The sequence below is a fragment of the Amphiura filiformis genome, chromosome 14, assembly GCF_039555335.1.
Source record: "Amphiura filiformis chromosome 14, Afil_fr2py, whole genome shotgun sequence".
In the NCBI taxonomy this organism is placed as follows: domain Eukaryota; kingdom Metazoa; phylum Echinodermata; class Ophiuroidea; order Amphilepidida; family Amphiuridae; genus Amphiura; species Amphiura filiformis.
The window spans coordinates 12822163-12845448 of NC_092641.1; the positions used below are offsets into that span (position 1 = coordinate 12822163).

At 36.3% G+C, this 23286-nt stretch overlaps 2 protein-coding genes across 2 annotated transcripts in view; both read right to left on the bottom strand.

Annotated features, from left to right (window-relative positions):
* Window positions 1-1256, bottom strand: part of LOC140169206 (uncharacterized) — a 36587-nt gene extending 35331 nt beyond the window's left edge. Inside the window, exon 1 of the mRNA XM_072192463.1 lies at window positions 1160-1256. Within this exon, the coding sequence (XP_072048564.1) occupies window positions 1160-1256 (97 nt within the window). The remainder of the gene's footprint in view (window positions 1-1159) is intronic.
* A 4737-nt stretch (window positions 1257-5993) lies between these two features.
* The window catches only part of LOC140169207 (uncharacterized), a 47221-nt gene continuing 29928 nt past the window's right edge, over window positions 5994-23286 (bottom strand). Inside the window, 14 exon segments of the mRNA XM_072192464.1 lie at window positions 5994-6622; window positions 6625-6641; window positions 7537-7713; window positions 7907-8066; window positions 13485-13898; window positions 14347-14470; window positions 14741-14842; window positions 15470-15615; window positions 16070-16268; window positions 16481-16647; window positions 17468-17512; window positions 18320-18367; window positions 18816-18957; window positions 21870-22087. Of these exon segments, the coding sequence (XP_072048565.1) occupies window positions 6486-6622; window positions 6625-6641; window positions 7537-7713; window positions 7907-8066; window positions 13485-13898; window positions 14347-14470; window positions 14741-14842; window positions 15470-15615; window positions 16070-16268; window positions 16481-16647; window positions 17468-17512; window positions 18320-18367; window positions 18816-18957; window positions 21870-22087 (2096 nt within the window). The 3' untranslated portion in view covers window positions 5994-6485.

Consider the following 23286-nt stretch of genomic DNA (forward strand, 5'->3'; position numbering starts at 1 on the left):
CAACTCCTTCGGAAGCAGGCGCGGATTCAGGGGGCCGCCCCCCACGCCCACCAAAAAAAAGATGAAAGGAGAGAAGAAAAGAGAAAGAGGAAAAAAGGAGAAAAAAGATCATCATCAAGAGAATGAAGAACAAAATGGGGCAAGAAATATCTGTTGAGCAGGCAGGATTTCGTGAAGGAAGGGGGACTAGGGACCAAATTGTCAATATCAGGAATGTGATTGAGAAATGCAGATAGCATAGACTTCCTCTTTACATGTGCTAGATTAGAGTAAAGCTTTTGAATGTGTTAGCTACCCTCAGATGTGGGAAACTATGAAAAAGATGGGTTTCCCAAGTCATCTTGTGGTTCTGATCAGCTGCTTATATGAAGACCAAGATTCGGCAGTCAGAAAAAGTGGTGAGGACACAGATTGGTTCAAGATTGGAAGAGGCTTACGACCGGGCTGTGTGCTATCACCAAACCTATTTAACATCTACTCTGAAGACATAATGAGAACAGCTTTGGAGGGGTTTAAAGGTTGGAGTGAAGTTTGGCGGTACAAGAATTACTAACCTGTGGTACGCCGATGATATCACTCTTATTTGTAGCAGCAGAGTAGAGCTGATCGATCTTTTGAAGCGCATCAAAGAGGCCAGCGAAGAAAAACACCTTCTCCTGAACACAAAGAAGACAAAAATAATGGTTGGAGACAGAGAGCGGAAAAGTGATGAGTTTGTGATAGATGGACAGCAGATTGAGGAGGTGAAGGAATTTGAATATCTGGGTTCAATGATTAACAACAGTGGTGACTGAAATTAAGAGAAGACTGGCTATTCCAAGGACAATATATGGAAAAGCAGAGGCCTATCCATTGACCTCAAGGTACGCCTACTTCGTGCAACTGTGTTTTCCATTGCCACTTACGGATGCGAGTCTTGGGCTATGACCAAGAATGATAGGAAAGTGACATGGAAAGACAGGAGAACAAATTCCTGGATCCTCGACAGGATTGGTACAAGTCTAACCATCAGAAGCGGCATAATGGAGAGAAAGCTGAAGTACTTTGGCCATATTGTCAGGAAACATGGAGGTGTATTTTGCAAGGGGCTATAGAAGGCAGATGAGGAAGAGGACGTCCACCAACATCTTGGATTAATGATGTGAAGCTGGTTTCTAACCAAGGAATGCAAGGTGCAACGCATTCTTGAATTTCAAGTCTTCTTCTAGTGATAAAAGCTCTTTGGAACACATTACTTTTGTTTTCTGGCCAACCATTTTGGATTGTTTCTTTCAGTTTTGTCAGTGTTTGAACTCTTTTGTCACTTCTGCTAGTCTTTCATCTGACATTGGAAGTGTGTTTATGATGCAGATTGATATTTCTACATCTAAACTGAGCTCAAAAAGAAACTTATATTTTTTTACAACTTGTGAATCACAAGGTCATATCTTAATATACTGTCAATCAAAATGAACCAAAATTACACACAGGATTACTTTAATACTCTACTCAAAACACATGTCAGTAATCAAGCAGTTGTCCAACTGACACAACAGCAAAATGCACTGTCATGGGACAGCTTCCTGGACTTCATCCAATTTCACAGCCCAACATTTGACACACAGCACAAAAAATCTGTGAGAATGCACACAAGATCCTTGCACAGATGATAAAACGGTGCTGCTTTCTGCTTTTCATACACTTTTTTCATGAAACAGGGCTGGGCTGTGAATGTGGTTCAGGAAGCTGTCTCATGTCAGTGCATTTTGCTGTTGTGTCAGTTGGATAACTGCTTGGTTACTGACATGTGTTAAGAGTAGAGTATTGAAGTAAATCTGTGTGTAATTCTGGTTCAATTTGGTGGACAGGATTTCAAGATATGACCTTGTGAAAAATTATAAGTTTCTTTTTGAGCTCAGTTTACATGCATCTTCTACGGTAGATAGTTGCGACTGAGACAGACTGCAATGAATAAGTGTGTTCCTTTTTCGTATGCCACTTCTAGTTCATATTTTTATAGTGCGAGGAGCATTTTTTGCAGTCTATGCACTGCACAAAATATTTTACTCAACATTTAATAAAAAGGTTACAACTCAGCAGTTGAGTAAAAATTACTCAGAATTGAGCTCATAGGTCACAATTCAACAAATGAGTAAAAAAGTACTCAATGTTAAACAGAAGTTCGTGCAACGTATTTTTCACCATTGCTTCTAAAGGTAGAAGCCAAAAGGTGGTACATCACTGATGTTTTAAATTCACTTCATGTTGGAAAGCTTACTATCAACGGATTTCGTTAAAATTTTTGATATGTGTTGCGAATACAATAGGGAAATAATGTTGATATGTAAAATGGGAATAAGTGGTTCCTGATCTCTTTTATGAGTTCATGAACTTGGTGCTCCACAACTAGCAAAAAACGAACTGGTTAAAATGCTTATATTTTCAATGTTGAGCTATATTTGGTATTTTTAACTTGCGACATTATTTCACTGAAACTTAATTAAGCCATAGGTAATAGGTTACCACAACCACACTACAGCAATGTTGAAAAAGACTGTATTTCTTGTCACCTATACCACCATATTATTAGGTAGTTCACCAATAGAACTACCAATAGCCCGCAAAACTGAGAGATTATGAGAATCTAGCTATTCTCATCTTGAGAATCTATTCTCATCTCTCTGGTTCGATGCACCCAAAGTGAATCAATGGGTGCTTCATATATCTTTAGATATATTTGTCTCAGCATAGCGCCACCATGAGCTTATTGCAATTGCGTTTAGATGTAGTCTCGGGTCAGACTGTATCGTCGGCAGAGTGCTACACTATTGTAAGTGACATTTGTGGCCAAAATGAGATTTTGACAACTATGGAAGGCCATATAAAAACAAACATTTTTCAAAATTGCTTAATTATTTTTTAATTAATAAAATAAAATATGCAAGACTATCGTATGTGCCACTTACGATAGTCTTGCACGCTAATTTTGTTTTTCATTTGCTGCAAGACCATCGTATGTGCCACACACGCTACTTTTTTGGGCCTAAACAAAAAAATCACGGAATGCTACACCATCGTAAGTGCAAAACAGTCTCTAACGCATCACTAGCTGTGATGCTGACGGCTGTATGCATTGTCATCATGCCGGCTAAGTTCATAGCTCCCATGACTGGTAATAGAGACGATAAACCCAGTGTTTTTATTTTTCTATTCAGTAATAAATCTTGAGATATAACATTACGACAAAAGGTGTCTTGCTAATGTAAATATTATGTGCCAAAATAAATTAAAACTTGTTAAGAAACATAAAATGACAAAATATTGGATATTTGAGCCGATATTACGCATATCATAATTTAACAACGAATGCTACACTACCGTATGTTGCACATACGATAGTGTTACACTCTACGCACATTTCTATTTGAGTGCAACACTATCGTATGTGGCACTTACGATAGTGTTGCACTAAAATATCAGTAAATAATTCATCGATTTATTGACTTTGACACCATTTATATAGTTTATATTATTAAAATCAAATTGCTTTACATAAAAAATAAATTGCCAAAATAAATTAACACTTGTTAAGAAACATAAACTGACAAAATTTTGGACATTTGAGCCGTTATTACGCATATCATAATTTAGCAACGAATGCTACACTATCGTATGTGGCACATACGATAGTGTTGCACTAAAATATCAGTAAATAATTCATCGATTTATTAACTTTAACACCATTTATATAAAAACACAAATATGCCCCTCCTGAAAACTGTCCAAACTGCACTTACGATAGTGTAGCACTCTACCGACGGTATGCGGCTATCACGAACATACTAGAAACGATGAGCGTTAGGACCGACACAAACTGGCTGTGAAGGCGACTAGTTTGGATGTGAACGGCACTATGACGTTCTATCGTACAATGTCGTAATACGTAACCCGTATGGCGTTAGCAGTGAACGCCTCTTCGCAATTTATCTAGTAGCTTATTACACATTCGCCTTGCTATAACATTGAATTGCGTTATCTGTTAACCTAGTGAATAAAAGTGTTTTAGGGTGAAGTGTTAGCTTTCGTTTGATATAAAAAGAATTCTGATTGGATGAAGGAAACACTCGCCCAGACAGCATTACAATCTTGGGCCGGGATTGGTCCAATATTAAAATTTTATTGGCCCATTATTAGATACAATATTGTACCAAGATGTTTTGCCAATGGGCCCTGGATTGGCCCAATATTGGCAATATTTAAATTGGCCAATATTGGGCCACTCATGGCTCAATATCGAGATCAGTACTGGGCCAATGTCTAACCAATATTGTTTTCTGTTAGTAATTCATTGGCATCCATTTGTATGCCAATATTGTACCAAGATTATTTGCTCATGGGCCCTGGATTGGCCAAATATCTTCGCTGTAAGAGAGGAACACTACGACTCATCACCACTCATCACCATGTGGTTGAATAGCCATCAAGACAATTTGATAGCATGGTGACAGGTACTTTATCAATTATCTTTAAAAGTATGGTCTTAGAAGTGAAACTGCCGAAAATTCTTGTGACTTTTCTTTAAAATATATAATCCGTGGCGTTAAATAGCGTTTAACCTATATTGGCTGCCAACATGATGCCAATGTAAAAATTGCCAATTGAAAACCAATATTAACCCAATACTTCTCGCCAAGATTACACCAATGCCAAGTTGCCTATGGGAAACCAATATTGATCTAATATATTTGCCAATGCATGGCCAATACTAATAATGCCAATGGAAAACCAATATTAACCCAATATTTCTCGCCAAGATTACACCAATGCCAAGTTGCCAATGGAAAACCAATATTGATCCAATATATTTTGCCAATGCAAAGCCAATGCTAATAATGCCAATGGAAAACCAATATTAGTCCAATATTTCTTGCCAAGATTTTACCAATGCCAAGTTGCCAATGGAAAACCAATATTGATCCAATATCGTTGCCAATTTAACGCCAATGCCAATAATTGCCAATATTTGACCCAATATTGCTTCCCAAGAAAATACCAATGCCAAGATTGCCAATGGCTTTCCAATATTGGGCCAATGTGTGTATGTTGTCTGGGATCGAGGTTTCGACAAAAACCAATCAAAGAGGCCAATTTTTCAGCTAGTGAGCTCCACAGCACTTACATTGCTATGCACTCAATCGTGTAGTCAAAGATTGTGGTGGAGACATTCACTGCTTGTTGTTATCTGCTTGGAAGCTCTTGGAGGAAAATGTGTGCTCATGTGTATCGAGGTGGAAACTATGCGCATGATGGTTTATAAGAGAATCATTTTTGTATAGAAACCTTTCTATATGCAGGGACACCCTGTATATACTATGGCAAAAATGCATCCAGCATGACACCTGTTACCAACTGTCAACATTTGACAACAATTGCCTCATGCGAACGAAGGCCACTTTCTGGAAAGCTAGACTGAACAAGGTCATTCGAGATAACCGATTCCACATCTGGTCATATTGTCCTTAGGCCTAAAAAAATATTGTTTGATTGACGTAACCCGACCGACCATAAAAACTTTTTCTTATTTTGCACAAAAATAGAAAAAAAAAATGCCGACCGACCTACCATAATTTTTTGTATGTTACGCCAATCAAACTATTTTTTTTTCCAAGGCTTTAGCTGCACGAAAACTGATGAACTGGTTATCTGAGGGTCAGGGAAAGAATGGACCTTTTCGTTAAATCCCATAATTCTTTGCGGTTAGACCTGAGATATCGTCATTTGACGTCACGCCGATGTGTACATCGTTTAGTAACCATCGCTACTGTGCATTTGAAAGCCATAAAGTGAGCATTAATAATGTGCGTATCGACGAAACGTCATCTCAGGTCTAACCGCAAAGAATTATGGATTTCACAGAAAAGTTAAATTATGGTGGGAATTAAGCTGTCACCCCAAGAATTGCTTAAAACCTATGGGGTAATGATCCATAACTATCAATAATATACGCAAGAACATCCATGTCTCTCATAATTAGATTTTAAAAAACATACAAAGAAGGAACACAGGTCAAAAATTATTAACCCAACTCAGACAAGGTTTGACAAGAAAACATCAAAAATGTAAATATAAAACACACAACAATCATGACAATGGATACAATGTGAGAAGAACTTAAATTGTGATGTCAATGCACTCTTCACACAGGGGTTCATGTTTGGAGTTCCACAATGCATAGCTGTATTAAAGTATTTGTTATTTATAATGTCTTTGATGTCGATTTGTTACTTTTAGCACAAGCAAATTTAAATATGAAACGTAATCTGGGCGTGTTCTTAGATGTTTTAGGTCCTATAGCACTAATTTATACACAACTCAGATCGGCTTTGAGGCAGATCGGCTTTAAAGATTCCTATAGCGGAAAAAATATATAATTTATTTCAGCAAATTATGACCTTGAGATGTACAAATGTAATAGCATTCAAAAGTTTGACCATATAGCGTCGCATTTATGGCGGCGGTAACGGTATTCCAAAGAACGGGTTGACTTTTCTGTTATGGCAATTTGGCTCAGCATTGGGTGGAGTAAAATCATAGATTCCTATGAAGCCCGTACTACCGGCTTTCATACATGATACGAAGGTCTCGGTGGTTCACCAACACACCTGCAAATGAACAAAGAGATGATTGATAATTAGGCGCATCAGGATCACACAATTTATCGAAAAAGATTAATAGCCATTGCAAATGTATATGTATTTTGCACTTCTTTGTCAACTGCTGTTTTTATGCGTCATTATGTTTTACATTTAGGGTAATCCCGTTTTTGAACTTGCTCTTGTAATCGTCTTAATATTATTATGGCTGTTGATTTTTGCTTTTTGTTAAGGGCTGGGTATGAACGTTTGGACAGTATTTATTTTGGGACATTAGAGCACATCAGACATATCGAATTGCATTCTGAATACGAAGAATGTCATTCCGATATCAAATAATTTGATTTTTTTAAATTTTCAATTTAATACACATTTTATGGCAAATCATTAAAAATTGATATTTTTGATATTTAACAGTACTTGAAGTAAACTTTATAAATCTGATGATTTATACTTAAAGTGTATGTAGCCGGGATGAAAAGCCGACGATCAATTGAAAATTTTGACCTTTCGTATTAAAGATATGGATTTTTTCCCAAAACACCAAAAAAAAATTAGGTCTTTTGGGAAAAAATCCATATCTTCAATATGAAAGGTCAAAATTTTCAATTGACAGTCGGCTTTTCCTCCCTGCTACATACACTTTAAGAATATATCATTAGATTTATATAATTTACTTCGAGGACTGTTATATATCAAAAATTTGAAAAATATCAATTTTTTATAATTTGTCATAAAATTTGTATTATATTGTGATTTAAAAAAAAGAAAATTATTTGATATCAGAAAGACATGCTTCGTATTCAGAATGCAATTCGATAGGTCTGAGGTGCTCTCATGTCCCACAAAAAATACTGTCGAAACGCAATAAACGCTCATTTTGGATCCCTTAACATGAACTCACCGACAATAATCATCTTTTCCGTCGCCATCCTCGTCTTTCATATACCACGTCTCTTTGTGCCCGACATCCATCCAAACTTGTGAAGCATTTGCAGAGTTGTAATTAAACTCACTTTCCCCTTCTGTTCCCGCTAAAGCACAAGATAAGTATTCCTGTGCGCCGCCATCAACGACAACCCTATGAATAATTGAAAGTACTTTGTCAAAAGTTTACCATTTATTTTTATATTATACAATGAATCGACGCCACTTTCAGTTTCATTTAAAAAGGAGGATACACGAAAAGGGGATAACGACTGCCAACGCGAAGCTTGAGTGCATTAACCTGGGTCCTTTTTCCTTTTTAAACATTTGTTAATGCATCTACTTACCTACAGTAGTCATTACTTGCTCCTTGTCCTTGCACATCAGCCCAACCCCGAAAATAACAATCTTCCCCAAGATATATCACGTCATATCGACGAGGTTTGATTTCACAATCTGGCAGAGTATCCGTTGGTTCATCCTGTTGACCAGGTGTCATCCCTGAAACTAAACATAAACCATTGACATTGGCCTATTTATACCCGCATGCGAAGCATGAACGGGTATATTGCCATTCTATGGTTTCTTCTCCTTCTTCTCCTCCATCAAACACAACATTCTGTCAAGGCTAGCGCTAAAACTACAAGGACCACAGGGCCCATATGTGGTACACTTATGGGCCCTACCCCGTAGATTTATCCTTTGCCCATCTTGGCCCCAGAGGTCAAAGGTCACGGGCCCCAGGGGTCCAAATGTAAAAATACAAAGCATGCCGTTTCTCATCAAATGAAGCAGCCTCATGGCCCTGAGTTGGTACACTGATAGCCCCAGGGGTACTCTATATATACCAGTATACATGAGCCCAATATGTCATATATTATGGGCCCCAGGGCCCCAAATGTTAAAAAGGGGCAACAGATTGACAAGGCTAGTGCTAAAACTATAAGGGCCCCAGGGCCCATATGTGATACACTTATGGGCCCTACCTGTAGATTTATCCTTTGCACATCTTGGCTCCAGAGGCCCACGGTCACGGGCCCCAGGGGCCCAAATGTAAAAATACAAAGCATGCTGTTTCTCATCAAATGAAGCAGCCTCAGGGCCCTGAGTTGGTACACTGATAGCTCCAGGGGTACTCTATATATACAAGTATACATGAGTCCCATATGTCATATATTATGGGCCCCAGGGCCCCAAATGCTAAAATAAGGGGCCACAGATTAACAAGGCCAGCTATAAAACTACAAGGGCACTAGGGCTCATATGTGGCACATGTATGGGCCCTAAGTTGTAATGTGTCTTCTGCCCATTTTGGCCCCAGATGTTTAAGACTAGGGGCCCCAGAGGCCCAAATGTTAAAACAAAGGGCCGGTCGTTTCTCAGCAAATAAAGTAGTTACAGGGTTTAGATTTGGTACACTAATAGGTCTTCAGCATTATATTGTTATACGTATATATGAACCCCATGTGTCACATAATATGGGCCCCAGGGCCCCAAACTCTAAAACATAGGGCCGGCCGTTACTCCGTAAAGAAAGCAGCTACAATGTCCAGCTTGAGTCTGCTGATAGCACTTGAGAATTATATTTCAACATATGCACATGAGCCCCATAAGTCAAATATTATGGGCCCGGGGCCCCAAATGTTAAAGCAAAGGCCCGGCCGTTTTTCATCAAATAAAGCTGCTTCAGAGCTCATAGTTTGTACACAGACTGCACCTGAGAATTATATTGTTTTATGTACATATGAGCCCCATATGTCACATAGTATGGGCCCAGGGCCCCAAATGCTAAAACATAGGGCCAGCCGCTACTCAGTAAATAAAGCAGCTACAGTGCCCAGCTTGAGTCTACTGATAGCACTTGAGAATTATACTTCAACATGTGTACAGCCTCATAAGTCAAATATTATGGGCCAGGGCCCCAAATGTTAAAAAGGGCCGTCCGTTTATCATCAAATAAAGCAGCTTCAGTGCTCGGAGTTTGTACACAGATTGCACCTGCGAATTATATTGTTAATAACACCCACCCCACCCCATTCACAGACAATAGCGTAATTATAATAATATAGATGACAGAAACGTTAAGGCTGTACCAGTTAAATTACATACCCATTGGCTGTTCTATTTAATTTACATACTCCCTCTGAAATGGCCACAAAATAGGCTGTTCTATTTAATTTACATACTCCTCTGAAATGACTGTTCCATTTAATTTACATACTCCCTCTGGAATAGCTTTCCCTAATCAAATTGCATATTGTGAATTTCAATAGCGTATTAGGCCTATAATAATTATAGATGATGATAATTGGAAATACCATGTGTGAAGCGTTAAGGCTGTTCCATTCAATTTACATACCTTTGGCTGTTCCATTTAATTTACATACTCTCTCTGAAATGATCCCAAAATAGCTGTTCTATTTAATTTACATACTCCCTCTGAAATGGCTGTTCGATTTAATTTACATACTCCCTCTGGAATAGCTTTCCCCTTATCAAATTGCATATTGTGAATATCAATCTATCAAATTGCATAGCTTCACTGTGAATTAGAGAGACTGACAATAAGTCCTCAGCAAATAAGGACTGTAAGTTTGTGTAAACCGATAACATGCGGGTATAGCCGTATTTGTGTACAAATATATAGCCTTCTAGTTCAGTTTACACCCATACACCCCTTTGAAAGACATGACATTTATCTTATATTTGTGAATATCAAAATAGGGTTACCTGAATGGGTGACTCCGTTTGAAACCTACACCCCTGTGTAGGTCATTAAAATCAAGGCTTCCTTTTAACTGGAATCAATTACAATCAACTTAACTTCATCAAAAACTTTCAAAACATAAAATGACCGCTAATAATCCATCACATATACCCCCACGTAAAACCTCAGAAACTGCTATGACCCTTAAGGGGACTGACTCTTTTGACAAATGTGCCCGAGAATGTGAAAGGTTTGCCAAATTATATATCATCGCAATTATAAAGTTAAAGTGCATATGAAATGGGCAGGTCTACAGATGTTTCCCCGCATTTTTGTTTTTTGCTTGGGCCTCAACAATTTTTCTTTGAATCAAAGCAGACCAATTCAATTATCATACCAAGGTATGAATCAAACATCCAAAAATTACACCCTACCTGTTTAATCTTGACAGTTTTCAAAACACATATTTCACACACGACTTACACGATGAAAAACTTTTTAACCGTTTCATTTATGTTGTTACACTGGCGGTCAATAGGTTCGTAGAACAGGGTACTTGAAAGAGAACTAGCTAAATTATTTCTATCTCACTCTTAAACACGGTCACTGCATACCTTAATCTACCCGTCACAATTGTTCTTGAAACTTTCTGTGTCAACAAAATGGAAGTCTTCCGATTGCTCCATGAGCCACTTTTCAGTTAAGGCTCACCTTTATTGATCACCAGCAAACCTGATATTATGAAGGCCGGACTTAAAATTCTAAAATAGGGTTCACTAACTGGGGCCATGTCTGGACCACAATATGGCTGATAACTGACCCCTCTGTAGTGAATGGCGGCTTGACGAACTTTTGCTCAATTTTGCTATCCAAATTGTAATGTATGATATATTAATTTCATTTGGCAAATGATCTGTCAAGACTCAAGATCCTCAAGTGAAGATCTTCTTAGGGGTTGGAGAACCGAGTGCTTCCACTGAATGGACTCATAATTCCTGTGATTAACGTATGTCTTTTCACCTTATAGATGAAACTTGTCTCGGTTCCCATTCTAAGTGAAGTGTAAAGAAAGTGTGGATCTTATAATGATACAATTGAACCTAGGCATGCATGAGCAAAACTGCATGATTGCAATTTATTTTAATATCATAATGCCGATGCCATTCCCACACCCGCGTCTAAGATATTCTCGGGTGAGAAATTTTGTTTCTTGCCCCGGGCGCTACCTTCCCTAGTTACGCCACTGACTAGGAATGGTTAGGCATAGCAATGCATGATTAGGAATGGTCAGGTATAGCAAATGGTCTATGGGTATAGCAAGAAATAGTTTGAAATTTCGAGGCACGACAAGACATAACTCATCGTTGCCACGTCGTTGATAACGAAAGCTAGAGGTTTATTAACTTGACAACCAGAGTCAGCAGTGAGCAAAATGGACCGAAACACTTAAATGATTTTGTTTGTTTTTAATTAACATAATACTCATATCCTCTTAATAAAATATGAAAAAATATGATATTTGTAGCATGCAAATAACCTTGTAGCATGCATATAACCGACGAAGATACCGTGCACAGAATGGCCCTTCCAACACCAATTACCCAGACGCCTAATATTAAGAGCTTTTCCAAACACCATCCAGGACCAAGTAAACGCCATAAACAGACTTTGGAGATGCATGGAATGTTCAGGTGGTATAAATGGCCCAAAACATAACACAGGTTCTGATAATTTTGAAAACCATTAACGTTGCTGCATGTTTTCTTTCAATACTAAGTTTAGTGTCCTGTAAGATCGTAGCCTACGTTTACCATTTCACAATCAACAGCGCTAAAGTATGATCAATACTCCTATGCTCTCTTTTATTCTAGGTACTTTTGGGGAAGGTGATTCAAGTGGAGTTAGTGTGGGTAAATCGGTGTTATGGTGATTTACGGGTGCTATCCTGGGCTTAAAACGTGCCAATGTTAAAGAGCAGGTGTCATAGTGGGTTAAAGGATATATCAGGGTGGGTTAATGTAGTGTTTATGCGGGTTACGGGGTATCAGGGTGGGTAATATACTAGTATATATTATTCGTATTTGCTCAACCACAGCTGTGATATCTCGACCCTGATTTGGTAAAACGATCTAACTTGAAAATCGCTGCTTCGAGAAAAAAAGCGTTAAAGTTTTGACTTTTGACGGTTTTCTTTTTGAGTAATTAAATTATTAAACATATCTAATATTTCTGAAATATAAAATCTTATTGTTCGCCAAAAATATAGTTGAGAATTTTGAAATAACAACCATTGTTAGGAAGTTAAATTGTTTTATATTGTTTACCACGTAACAAAAATTAACCTAGCAAGACCAATTAATATGGTAAAATGATATATCTCAAGATTGTTTTGCCGTGTTATCATTCATGCGTTAGGGTTTGTCTGTCGCCCTCTAGAGGGTCATGGCTAACGAGGTAAAATGATCTAACTTTGAAATTTTACAGGAAGTGACAAAAAAGTGTGAAGATAGGTTCTGCTATGTTCCAAATAAAGCACGGCGGTGATTTGAGGATGTCATTAATTAATGGAAAGCTCCCTCACATTAGCCAAGATATGGATTAATCTCAAAATGTCCAAATTTCAAGTTGGATCGTTTTATCAAATCAGGGCCGAATTATAATAATGTATATTGTGTCAGTAGTGAGTAGAAAGGTGGGCTAAATGATGATTAGAACTACGACATTAATCATCACTGTTAAGGTGGCACTACACCCCTTGATAAATTTTGTGACTAATTTTGCATTTTTCTCAAAATGTATATTATAGGGCCAAGGAATCCAATTACTTGACTACAATTTCAGTGATTCAAAACAAGTGGCTTATTATATATGTTTTAATATGAAATGAGGTACATTCTAGCGGTACCTCTTTTCTTATCATAAATAACGTACCGCTTGTCTTGAGTCACTGAAACTCTAGTGTAGTGACTGGATTCCTTGTTAATATAATTTACATAACTTTTGTTACCAGTGTGCTATTATTGTTTGAGAAAAGTGCAAAAATAGTCACACATTTATCAAGGGATGTATTAACTTTAAGCTAATAGTAGATGAAACTGTGAAAAAAATCACAGAAAAAATACATAAATTAAAAAGAAATGTTCAATTAGTGTCCGTTTAAACAAGTGTTATCTCCTTTTATTATCATGAGCATGCAAATCAAGCCAATCGTTATTTACCGATATCCATTCCAAGATCTGAGCACGTGCCATCGCCTGCAGATGGAAACTGATCACACGACGCAACATATGGCCATACAAACTGTATCGATTCCATACAGGCTTTTGTTCCTTTCTGTATTTCTTCACAAACTTCCCTACACGGAGGTAGTGGCAGTGATTGGTTAATAATTGTGTCACACTGTCCACCGTCAGGAGCAAAGGCTGCACAAACGAACCGTACGAGATTATCGTTGGGGATACAGTCAGCTTTCAGTAATGGTAGAAACTCATAGGAAGCTAGCTCAGCTGTTTGAGGGTCAGTATGACCAAAGACATTTGGGAAGATTGTCTGTGTACTAAATTCACTGCAAATGAAGTGGTCCGATTGGAAACAAGTGTCTGAAGAAGATGTGTCTAGTAGTGATGTAAATTCTGTGTAGATAAATATAAGCAGGTAAACAGAATAATCAGTATTTGTAAATTGTGAAAAACCTACTCTAAATCACTAACATTATAAAACAATCTACTGTGCTATGAAGGCTGGCATGATGTACACTAAGTATGTTTAATAATATTTTTCCCTTTAGGTATTATCGTATTATAATAATAAAACAGATGTTTTGCTTATAAACATTAACATGTTTGTCAAAACAATCTCAGCAACCCTCTATATTCTAACAAAAACAAACTGTTAAAATGATAGCCTAGACGCTGGTTCTTGTCTTTTTGAAAGGAACATTTCAATTTTGATAAACTAAAACATTGCATTAAAGTGGGACAAAAATCACAATCTTTGATCAAGTAGGACCGGGAGGAAGAAGTAATTTCTCTCCTAACGCACCGCACAAGCTGATGACTACGAGCTTCAACTTAGTCTTACCCATCATGCAGCTCTCTCCGTTCTCTTCAGATGGATACAATTTACCACATTTGAATATATCACTCTTTTCTACGGACAAACGGGAGGCAGCATTCTTGCAACTCTTCCAACTTCGACGACATAGCTAAGAAAAAGATAATCATAGTTTACTAATATTACCTTTCACCATGTCATGTGTTTCTGACGTAATAAAAATACCCAACATTCCGCTCAAGTATCTTATTATTATCGAGATATTCTCCTTATATTTATTTGATGTTGTCCAACATTTCGGTTTCGTAATTGTGATTATTATATAAGTGTTTCCATTTATACTTGTGTTATTTCAAATAGTGAAAGCAACAAAAAGCTTTTCTCATAACAATGATATGTTCTACTAAAGACAGTTTATTACCTCGGCACATGGTTGTGACACTTCCCCGTTATCGCACGGAGGGAAAATAGCGGCACAAGCAAAAGAAGCCAGCTCAGAAGAACATTCATCATCCAACAGTTCCTGCAATCGTGAATACCAAGCAAGCACAACAATGTTTTTAGAACATTTCAAACGTGTCATAAACGTGTTTTGGTGTTGGTCAACATGGTTTAATTACATAAAAAAATAATGTTTAGTAGTTTTATTTAAAGATCATGAATACGTATTAAATGAAAAATCACTGAAACAACATTTAGTATGCTAAATTAATAATTTGCTGCCAGACAAATGTTCTTGAAAGTTATCTACAGGTTTTATACCCTATTATACCCTATATATATTTCGAGATTTAAACGTTCTCTGTAAAACGCTGTGTATTTGCTGAATACCGACAGGATAAAAGTATAGTAAAATGTATCATAATAAAAGTATTATCTTTAAAAGATTGACTATTATTGAATTGTTATCATGATTGTAGTAGAGGAAACAAGTGCCCTGTAAAATCATTTATAACTTTGAACTGACAGTAATACATTACAGGTTTATCTTTATCATCATTAACATAGTTATCATCGTCATTATCGTCGTCGCCTCATCATCTTCATCGTCCCCATCATTTATAATCTGAATTAATCTGATTTATTCATAATCAATATCGATATCGACATCATAATCACCATCATCATTATCACCATAATCATAACTTACCTGAATTGATATATCCTGGAATGCTGCTAAAGCTTCTTCCGCATTTTCATGTTTCACTTGATTGGGAAACTTGGTTTTTCGGAAACCTAGATACCGGCATAATTCAGACGGAACATCCTCGCACAGTAGGTTTTCTCCAAATATGTCTAATTGAAATTAAACATCCAAAGTGATTACAAGGTATGAACGGTTTTATTATGTTTATAATGGTGCATCATTTAGTGGCTTTGAATCCCTTGAAACTTCCTTAACACCCTGAGCACTACCTGCCGATCTAACATTGCCTCTGATTAGTCAATTACATGATATTTTCACTTTAATCACCAATCAGAATGGAGCTATACAAATAATTCACCCCAATTTTTTTGTGTGGTGAAATTATTCTAACAATGTTGCTGATTGGTCCAATTGATAATGAAAACTTGTTTTTTGGCCAATGCAGGTAGTTCTCATAGGGTTAAGTAACGACTTCCAATATTAGGGTTGCTAAAAAGACACCGAGCTGCTTACTTATTTCGCTTGAACTTATAACAATTGGCATTATACTCTGAGCAAAGTTATGCAAAATCCATAAGTTATAATAAAAAAATCACGTCTTACTATTATTAGAATCCCAACACGTGGCATAAGACCCATCGTTCGTAGGGAATCGACTGCAGTCCAATTCAGGTATAGGTGGCCAGGGGATAGCACTACATTGAACTGACGCTTCTTCACATAAAGATGCACACGGCTGGATAAGGACTGAGAGGCCATCTTGCTCTTTACATGGTGGGAAATGCATGGCACAGGCAAGTTTCTAAAAAGTAAGTAATGTAAAGGGTACGAATGAACTGTACAACTAAATCTGACCAATTTGAAAGAAAATACAAAGGCGTACCTACCACGATGGAAGCTAACGTATTTCAATTAATGCAAGCGTAAATGCGGCATAAATATCTTTTACATCGTTATGTCAAATGAGATTGGGCTTTATTATAAGGACCACTTTTTGTCACATATAATACATACCTTTATAGGGCACACGTTGTCTGGAATTGCCTGCAGGCCTATGCTTAATGCCTGCGCAGCCTCGGCTTGGGTACGATGACGTAATGAATTAGGGAATGTGGTCATCTCGTAGGTAATGTCCGGACAAAGAATAAGATTCTCAGCTGATATCGGTTCACATTTACGTTCTGGAATAAAGTAAGGAATATTCAACCCATAAGGTTAATATAATGCGCCACAAAATTGTCCGAACACTTGTTCGAACATAAAACCCATAACAAAAGCCATTTCTTAAAGGCACTAAATCCAAATCGCAAAATTAAGTCGTCGATAAATGCAAAAATTGTTTTTTTTCGTACTTTGATACCTTATTTGGAACGGTGCGATTTTATTCCACTAAATTATACTCATTTGAACGACAAATTGTCGAGTTTCAAAACTGACAAATTTAGACATTTTCTTCTGCTACCCTTTGTTAGGGGTTCAATAAAGCCTACAGATGAATGCTCAAAAAAAAAAAAAATTCTTCTCTGTTTATTCTTTATGTGTTTGTTAAATATTTGTATGTATTCCCATTAACAACTTTTTTGTTTCTTTGTTTGTTTGCTTTTTTTTTTATTAACTAATCAATTAATTTATTTATCCATTTTTGAAGAAAAAGTAGTATAATCGCGATATTCAAAGGAGTATTTCGCGAAAGAAAAAACTACAATTTTCGTTGATTTCAATTGTTCTTTTTGTATTGATTGTATCATGATTATGTGTATTACATTGCTCCATAGGCCTGCGTTGTAATTTCGTTCTGGTGTATCCCGGGTGCACCAGAACGTAATTCAAACTTGACGATAGTTTTTGCTAAACCAATTATTCTAGTGGTATAAAAATCTGAACTTCTTTTGAGAGGCTATGGATCAAGAAATGCTCTTTTATGACGGCATTATAACATGTTAAAATGTAAGACTTGTTTTAACTTAAACTTAATTAAATACTTTATTAAAATACGATTACCTTCTCCAACAGGACCAAGACTCTCACTGTCATCCGGGACAATAACTGCAAATAATAATAATAATAATAATAATAATAATAATAATAATAATAATAATAATAATAATAATAATAATGATAATGATAATGATAATAATAATAATAATAATAAAAATAATAATAATAATAATAACAACAACAACAACAACAACACTCACCCTACTACTACTACTACTACTACTACTACTACTACTACTACTACTACTACTACTACTACTACTACTACTACTACTACTAACACTAATAATAACACTAATAATAATAATAATGATAATAACAATAACAATAACAATAACAATAACAATAACAATAATAATAATAATAATAATAAATACAATAATAATAATGCTGGCTGCCATTTATGTTTTTTTTTGTTACGTTTATATTGTACACTCAGATTAGGGCGTCATGTCTTTGAAAAAGGGGTCCTCTAGGGTACTACTACTACTACTACTACTACTACTACTACTACTACTACTACTACTACTACTACTACTACTAACACTAATAATAATAATAATAATAATAATAATAATAATAATAATAATAATAATAATAACAATAACAATAATAATAATAATAATAATAATAATAATACAATAATAATAATGCTGGCTGCCATTTATGTTTTTTTTTTTTTTTTGTTACGTTTATATTGTACACTCAGATTAGGGCGTCATGTCTTTGAAAAAGGGGTCCTCTGTGTGTTTGGAGGATTGGACCAACCCCAAAAAAAAAAATACACACATGCACAAAGCAAAGCAAAAGGCAAAAGGAATCGTTCAAGTAGCTAGGCCTTCATACGTTTCATACCTTCTCCAACTTGTGTCGTGCCAGAAGTAGGCATCTGAGTTGGAAAATCTACAGCAAAAACAAAATGCCACGAAGTATTATGAAATGGAAACACGATAAAATGAGCATACCATTACTTCATTACTGTACAATAATGTGTATAGTTAAGGAATGAGCAGGGTCATGGCTAAACTAAAAGGAAGCTCGGGATTTGCCTGGGAAATAATCAAATTTAGTGTATCAAAATGGAGACTGTGCTCAAAATGGAGTTTGTCGTTATTATAATAATACGTAAATGACGTTAGTTTATATACTTCATATCTCTCTATGGTAATTCGTCCAAGGTGTGACTATACCTCAACATCTGCTGAGAATAATAACCTCCGTCGGACTAGTAGTAGGCATAATGTATAATGCTATTAAGAAACGGGCGGACTAGAATAGAATAGATTCACAGGTCAGAGTGCAACAGGACATATCATCTAAGCAGAATACTAAGTAAGTCAATTTGCCTCACCTCCGATTGCCAAATTAATAACACCCGCAACAGGTACAGCGCTTCCTGATTTGGCGCATATCCACTGCCCTTCATCTGCTGATGAAACGCTGCTTATTGTTAGTGTCCACTCCTGTTTACTGGAATCTTCGGATATTTGAAGCTTAAAAACCATTTAATTATGAAAAGCTTATGAACTACTTATCAATAATGATTTGGTTATTTCAGGATTTCAGAAATAAATACAGGTTAGCAGGTTATTAAGCACTTACAACCACCTTGTATAAAAGCTTAGCTGTAATACATTGTAAGATTGAAGTAGATTTCATGAATAATACAACGTTTTGAAGTGAATAATTTATATCAAAAAAATATATAATTTAACTGCATCAATGGACCACAAATGTCTACACCTATTATAAATAGCAATACCGTAGAAACCCGTCTATAAGGAATAGAAGCGACTGTGATGATAGCATATTTCACGCTAGCGCCCTCCACAATATTATATCATTATGGAATTTGAGCAAATCATTTACCGACACAAGCAGGTATACAATGTATTATTTTATCTTTAATTCGCATCTCACGAGCATAGCTCACTTGGCAAGGCATAAGACTTTGGTTCTTTAGATCGGAAGATGGTGAGTTCGAGCCTCATCACGGTCACACAAACTTTTATAAACAAAATATTGTTCAAACTTTTCATTTATATTTTCTTGCATTTTCTAAAGACTCCTTTCTTGATCATTTTTTTTTCATATTTAGTTTAATTTATTCTATTGTTTTTCTTTTATTGTTTCTTTTCTTTGTCTTTTTTTCTTGTTTAATTTTATTTTTCTTTATTTTTCTTTGATTCATATAATATTAGCAGGATAAGGAGAGGAGGTACTAAAGAGCCATTCAGTGATTTGCTCTTCCGGACGATCGTAAAAATCATCAAAATTCACCTTTGTCATTGTCATAGATGTGGTAACATAGCCTGCTAGTGGTTCAGCAGAAAACCGTGTGACACATAATATACATTTGGCTACATTTTATTATACGATAAATACGAATTTATTAAACATGGTAACAAATATTCTCTAGCAGATCGGTTATACGATGGAACTGGTAGGCATAGGCCTATTATAAATTCGGGATATTAAATATCTTCCTGACGAGACAGATCTGCGCATGTGGTCAAAGACGATTCCTTACTAGCCACAGACCGTCCGCTGGAATTAGTTGAACATGAACCATTCGCTATGGCTGTTGGTCGGACCTCTCATCTCTCCACATCGATTGTGACCTATAATCCCCGACATTGCCCTTATGAACTCACATCCTCCTGTTTTTTTCAATACGCTGGCGAAGTTACGTAATAATCGGATTAACTACCATAGCAATAGGTGAAAACAATTTTGAATATACCGCGTTATACACTGATACGTTCAGGCGGTACCTCTTCATTGAACCATATCATGCTGCACCTGTAAGATCTTTAAAAAGACCAGTATTGTATTCAATCTATGATTGCAGACATACACAGTACAGGTGATGAGTGTAACCTGCTTGTAGCGCAGCGCGATATGTTCAAAATTGTTTTCACCTATTGCTATGGTAATTAATCCGATTAATTACGCAACTTCACCAGCGTATAATCATGATAATGGCCGAATAAATTCTGACCATCACTTGGCTTGTTGGATTCGTCTATACTACAATTCGCTGTCGAAGTGACGTAATAATCGCAATAACTACCATCAAGCAGATTGCACTAATCACCCGCGTATGTCACCAAACATAGATTGAATACCACTCTTTTCATAAATACTAATCTTACATGGCGAGTGATTAGCATTTCTTTGACAACTATGGTTTAATGCATAGGTGCCACGTGAACGATGAAGTGCAGGGCTATATATTCGAAATTGTATTCATCAATTGCTATGGTAGTTAATCCGATTAATTACGTCACATCGACAGCGAATAGCCTATAGTATGGGTTCAAGTGGAACAAAAATAGTGTATGTCCATTGCTAGCTATGGTAATTAATCATGTTAGTGTTTACATCACTACTTCGGTGAAGACAAGAGAAGTGTGCCTTCTCTACCAACGCCTGTGATATAACAGGTGCAAGCGAAACAAAATTGAATGACCAGAATAGTTTCCTTTGTCAGATGAATTGATTGAAGTTTTTGAAGACACTCTATTCTTGATGGGACAATAGATTCAAATATGGAGTAATTATTATTCCTCATCTATTTTTTTTTATTGAAAAAACTGCAATTGTGGCAACAGAACAATATTTATTTTGATTTCATTTCAAGTAGAAACAAAATCGTGCTTAAGCCAAAAACGCACCCTACCTACCATTCCTCAAGAATTGGGATGGCACAAAGGTGCAACATAGGTTTTTATTGCAAAGACGAGGACAGACAAGTAGTTACAACACATCTGTCTAACCGTGGGTTTCGCTATTATTTAGAATAAATGCTTTTACTAGTTTCTATAAAACCACAAAATTACTAAAAAACTATAAAAAAAATTAAAAAAATAAAAAAATTAAAAAAAAAACACACCTAAAAATAAAAAAAGAAAGGTAGATTTGAAGAAAGATAAAAAGAACATGTCAAAAAGTAAAAATTAAACGAGAATGAAAAAACGGAACCGGTGCCCGGACCATGCTCTCTTCATCATGTCTTCAGTTCCAAAGTCTGACGCTCTATCAATTGAGCTATACGATCCTGATATACGAAACAGTCGTTATTATGTCAATACAATTGATTGGTGTTACAACATACTTAGATGGAATGCATAGCCACCCAGTGCCAGTATAATTTGCTCAAACTCCAAATACAACAAGCAACCAATTTTATTGAGGGCGTTTCTTAGGTATATCCTTGTAGACGGGGTTTTACGGTATTCCTCTTCAATTATTGGTGCCGACAGGCGTCATTATCTTTTGGCAGAGATCATAAAAAGTATACTTAAGGAAATGGTCGGTAACAGTAAATTTAACAAGCTGATGAAAATATGCTCATATAAAAGGTCTAACAATACCGCTAAAACAGCAACAACCAAGCACTTACATTTCTCCTTGAAGAAATCAGCAAACCATTAAACGATATCGGATTATTGCTATGGGTCCATACTATATCCTCACTGTCCCACATTGATAGTTTACACGCCAACTCAATAGTGTCTCCCTCTGTAACTTGGAGGTTCTGGAACGAACTGACTCCTGGAAAAGTTTGAGACTCTACATCATAAGGAAGTTCTGCTTTGGCAATATGAATGGTTACTGTATCTGTAAAGAGAAAGAAAATGTATTTCATGTTCATTGTTTGGGGCATAATAAGTTATCCTTTAGATAAGAATTCAGCAATCTCATTGGTCAAACACCACTTGGAATACCTGCCTACTCCTTATTAATATACAGGCAGGTAATATTTCCTGTATTACCTGCGTAGTCCTAACACGCGCGAGTTTGCTTAACGCGCGGCATGGCTGTACTGTTAAAAAAGCAAGGAAGAAACTGGCTTACTTTTCAGTAAGATTGTAAACTAAATTCTTTCAACAAAGTTTACGAACAAGTCTGAAGATAATATAATTCATGTTCACTTAATTATACTTGGCCATCAATTTCATACAGAGGCGTGTTTGAAAAACGGCACAGCGCATTAGTAAAAAGAATAAAAAATACTAAAATTCACACCAGGGTTCGAACCACTGCCAAGGTACTATAAATGCTATATTGACAGGTGACTATACCACTGCGCCACGGTGCCTGTCGCTAATGTCTGGCGATTTTCAAAGATATACATATCAACACGTTTCTAGTATATCGAATAGCAGATTTTAGTAGAAATACAGTCATAGTAAGACATATGACTCTACTTGTCTGTTTGTTTTTCATTTAATACAAATTAATTATGATGAATTGAACTGGTATGACTCTTAGGACTCGTAATAAACGACGATTCATTTTCTAATAAATAAAATAAAAACGCTGGGTCATGCACGACATCATTATAATTTAGGTCAATACCCGGGGAGCGACACTACGCACACATACGTGTATAGGCCTAATTGCGCAATCAATACTCAATGATCCAGACAATAGTATTTGAATATACCGCCCTTATGGATGCATGCATCTGCTTGACATGTCTGGTATACTATACCATAATAGCTTACAATAGATACCCCCACCGTAAATAGCTCTCTTCATTTCCTCGCTATGCCAATATATAAGCGTAATGTGCGTAATTTTGAGGCATATTTTGTTCAAAAATGATAGGAAGGGACTGTTTCCAGCCAAAATGTTGGCTCTCAGCAGATGCCCAATGATACCGGGAAGTGTTGCAGAAAGGTAAGCGTACTCTTTATTTATTCAAAATATCACATATCAATGAATTTAAATTGGAAATCCAAAATGGAAATGTCAGGTCAAAATTCTCACCTCAGAATTATTGTTAAATAAAATCAAACCAAATTTAGGCTCCG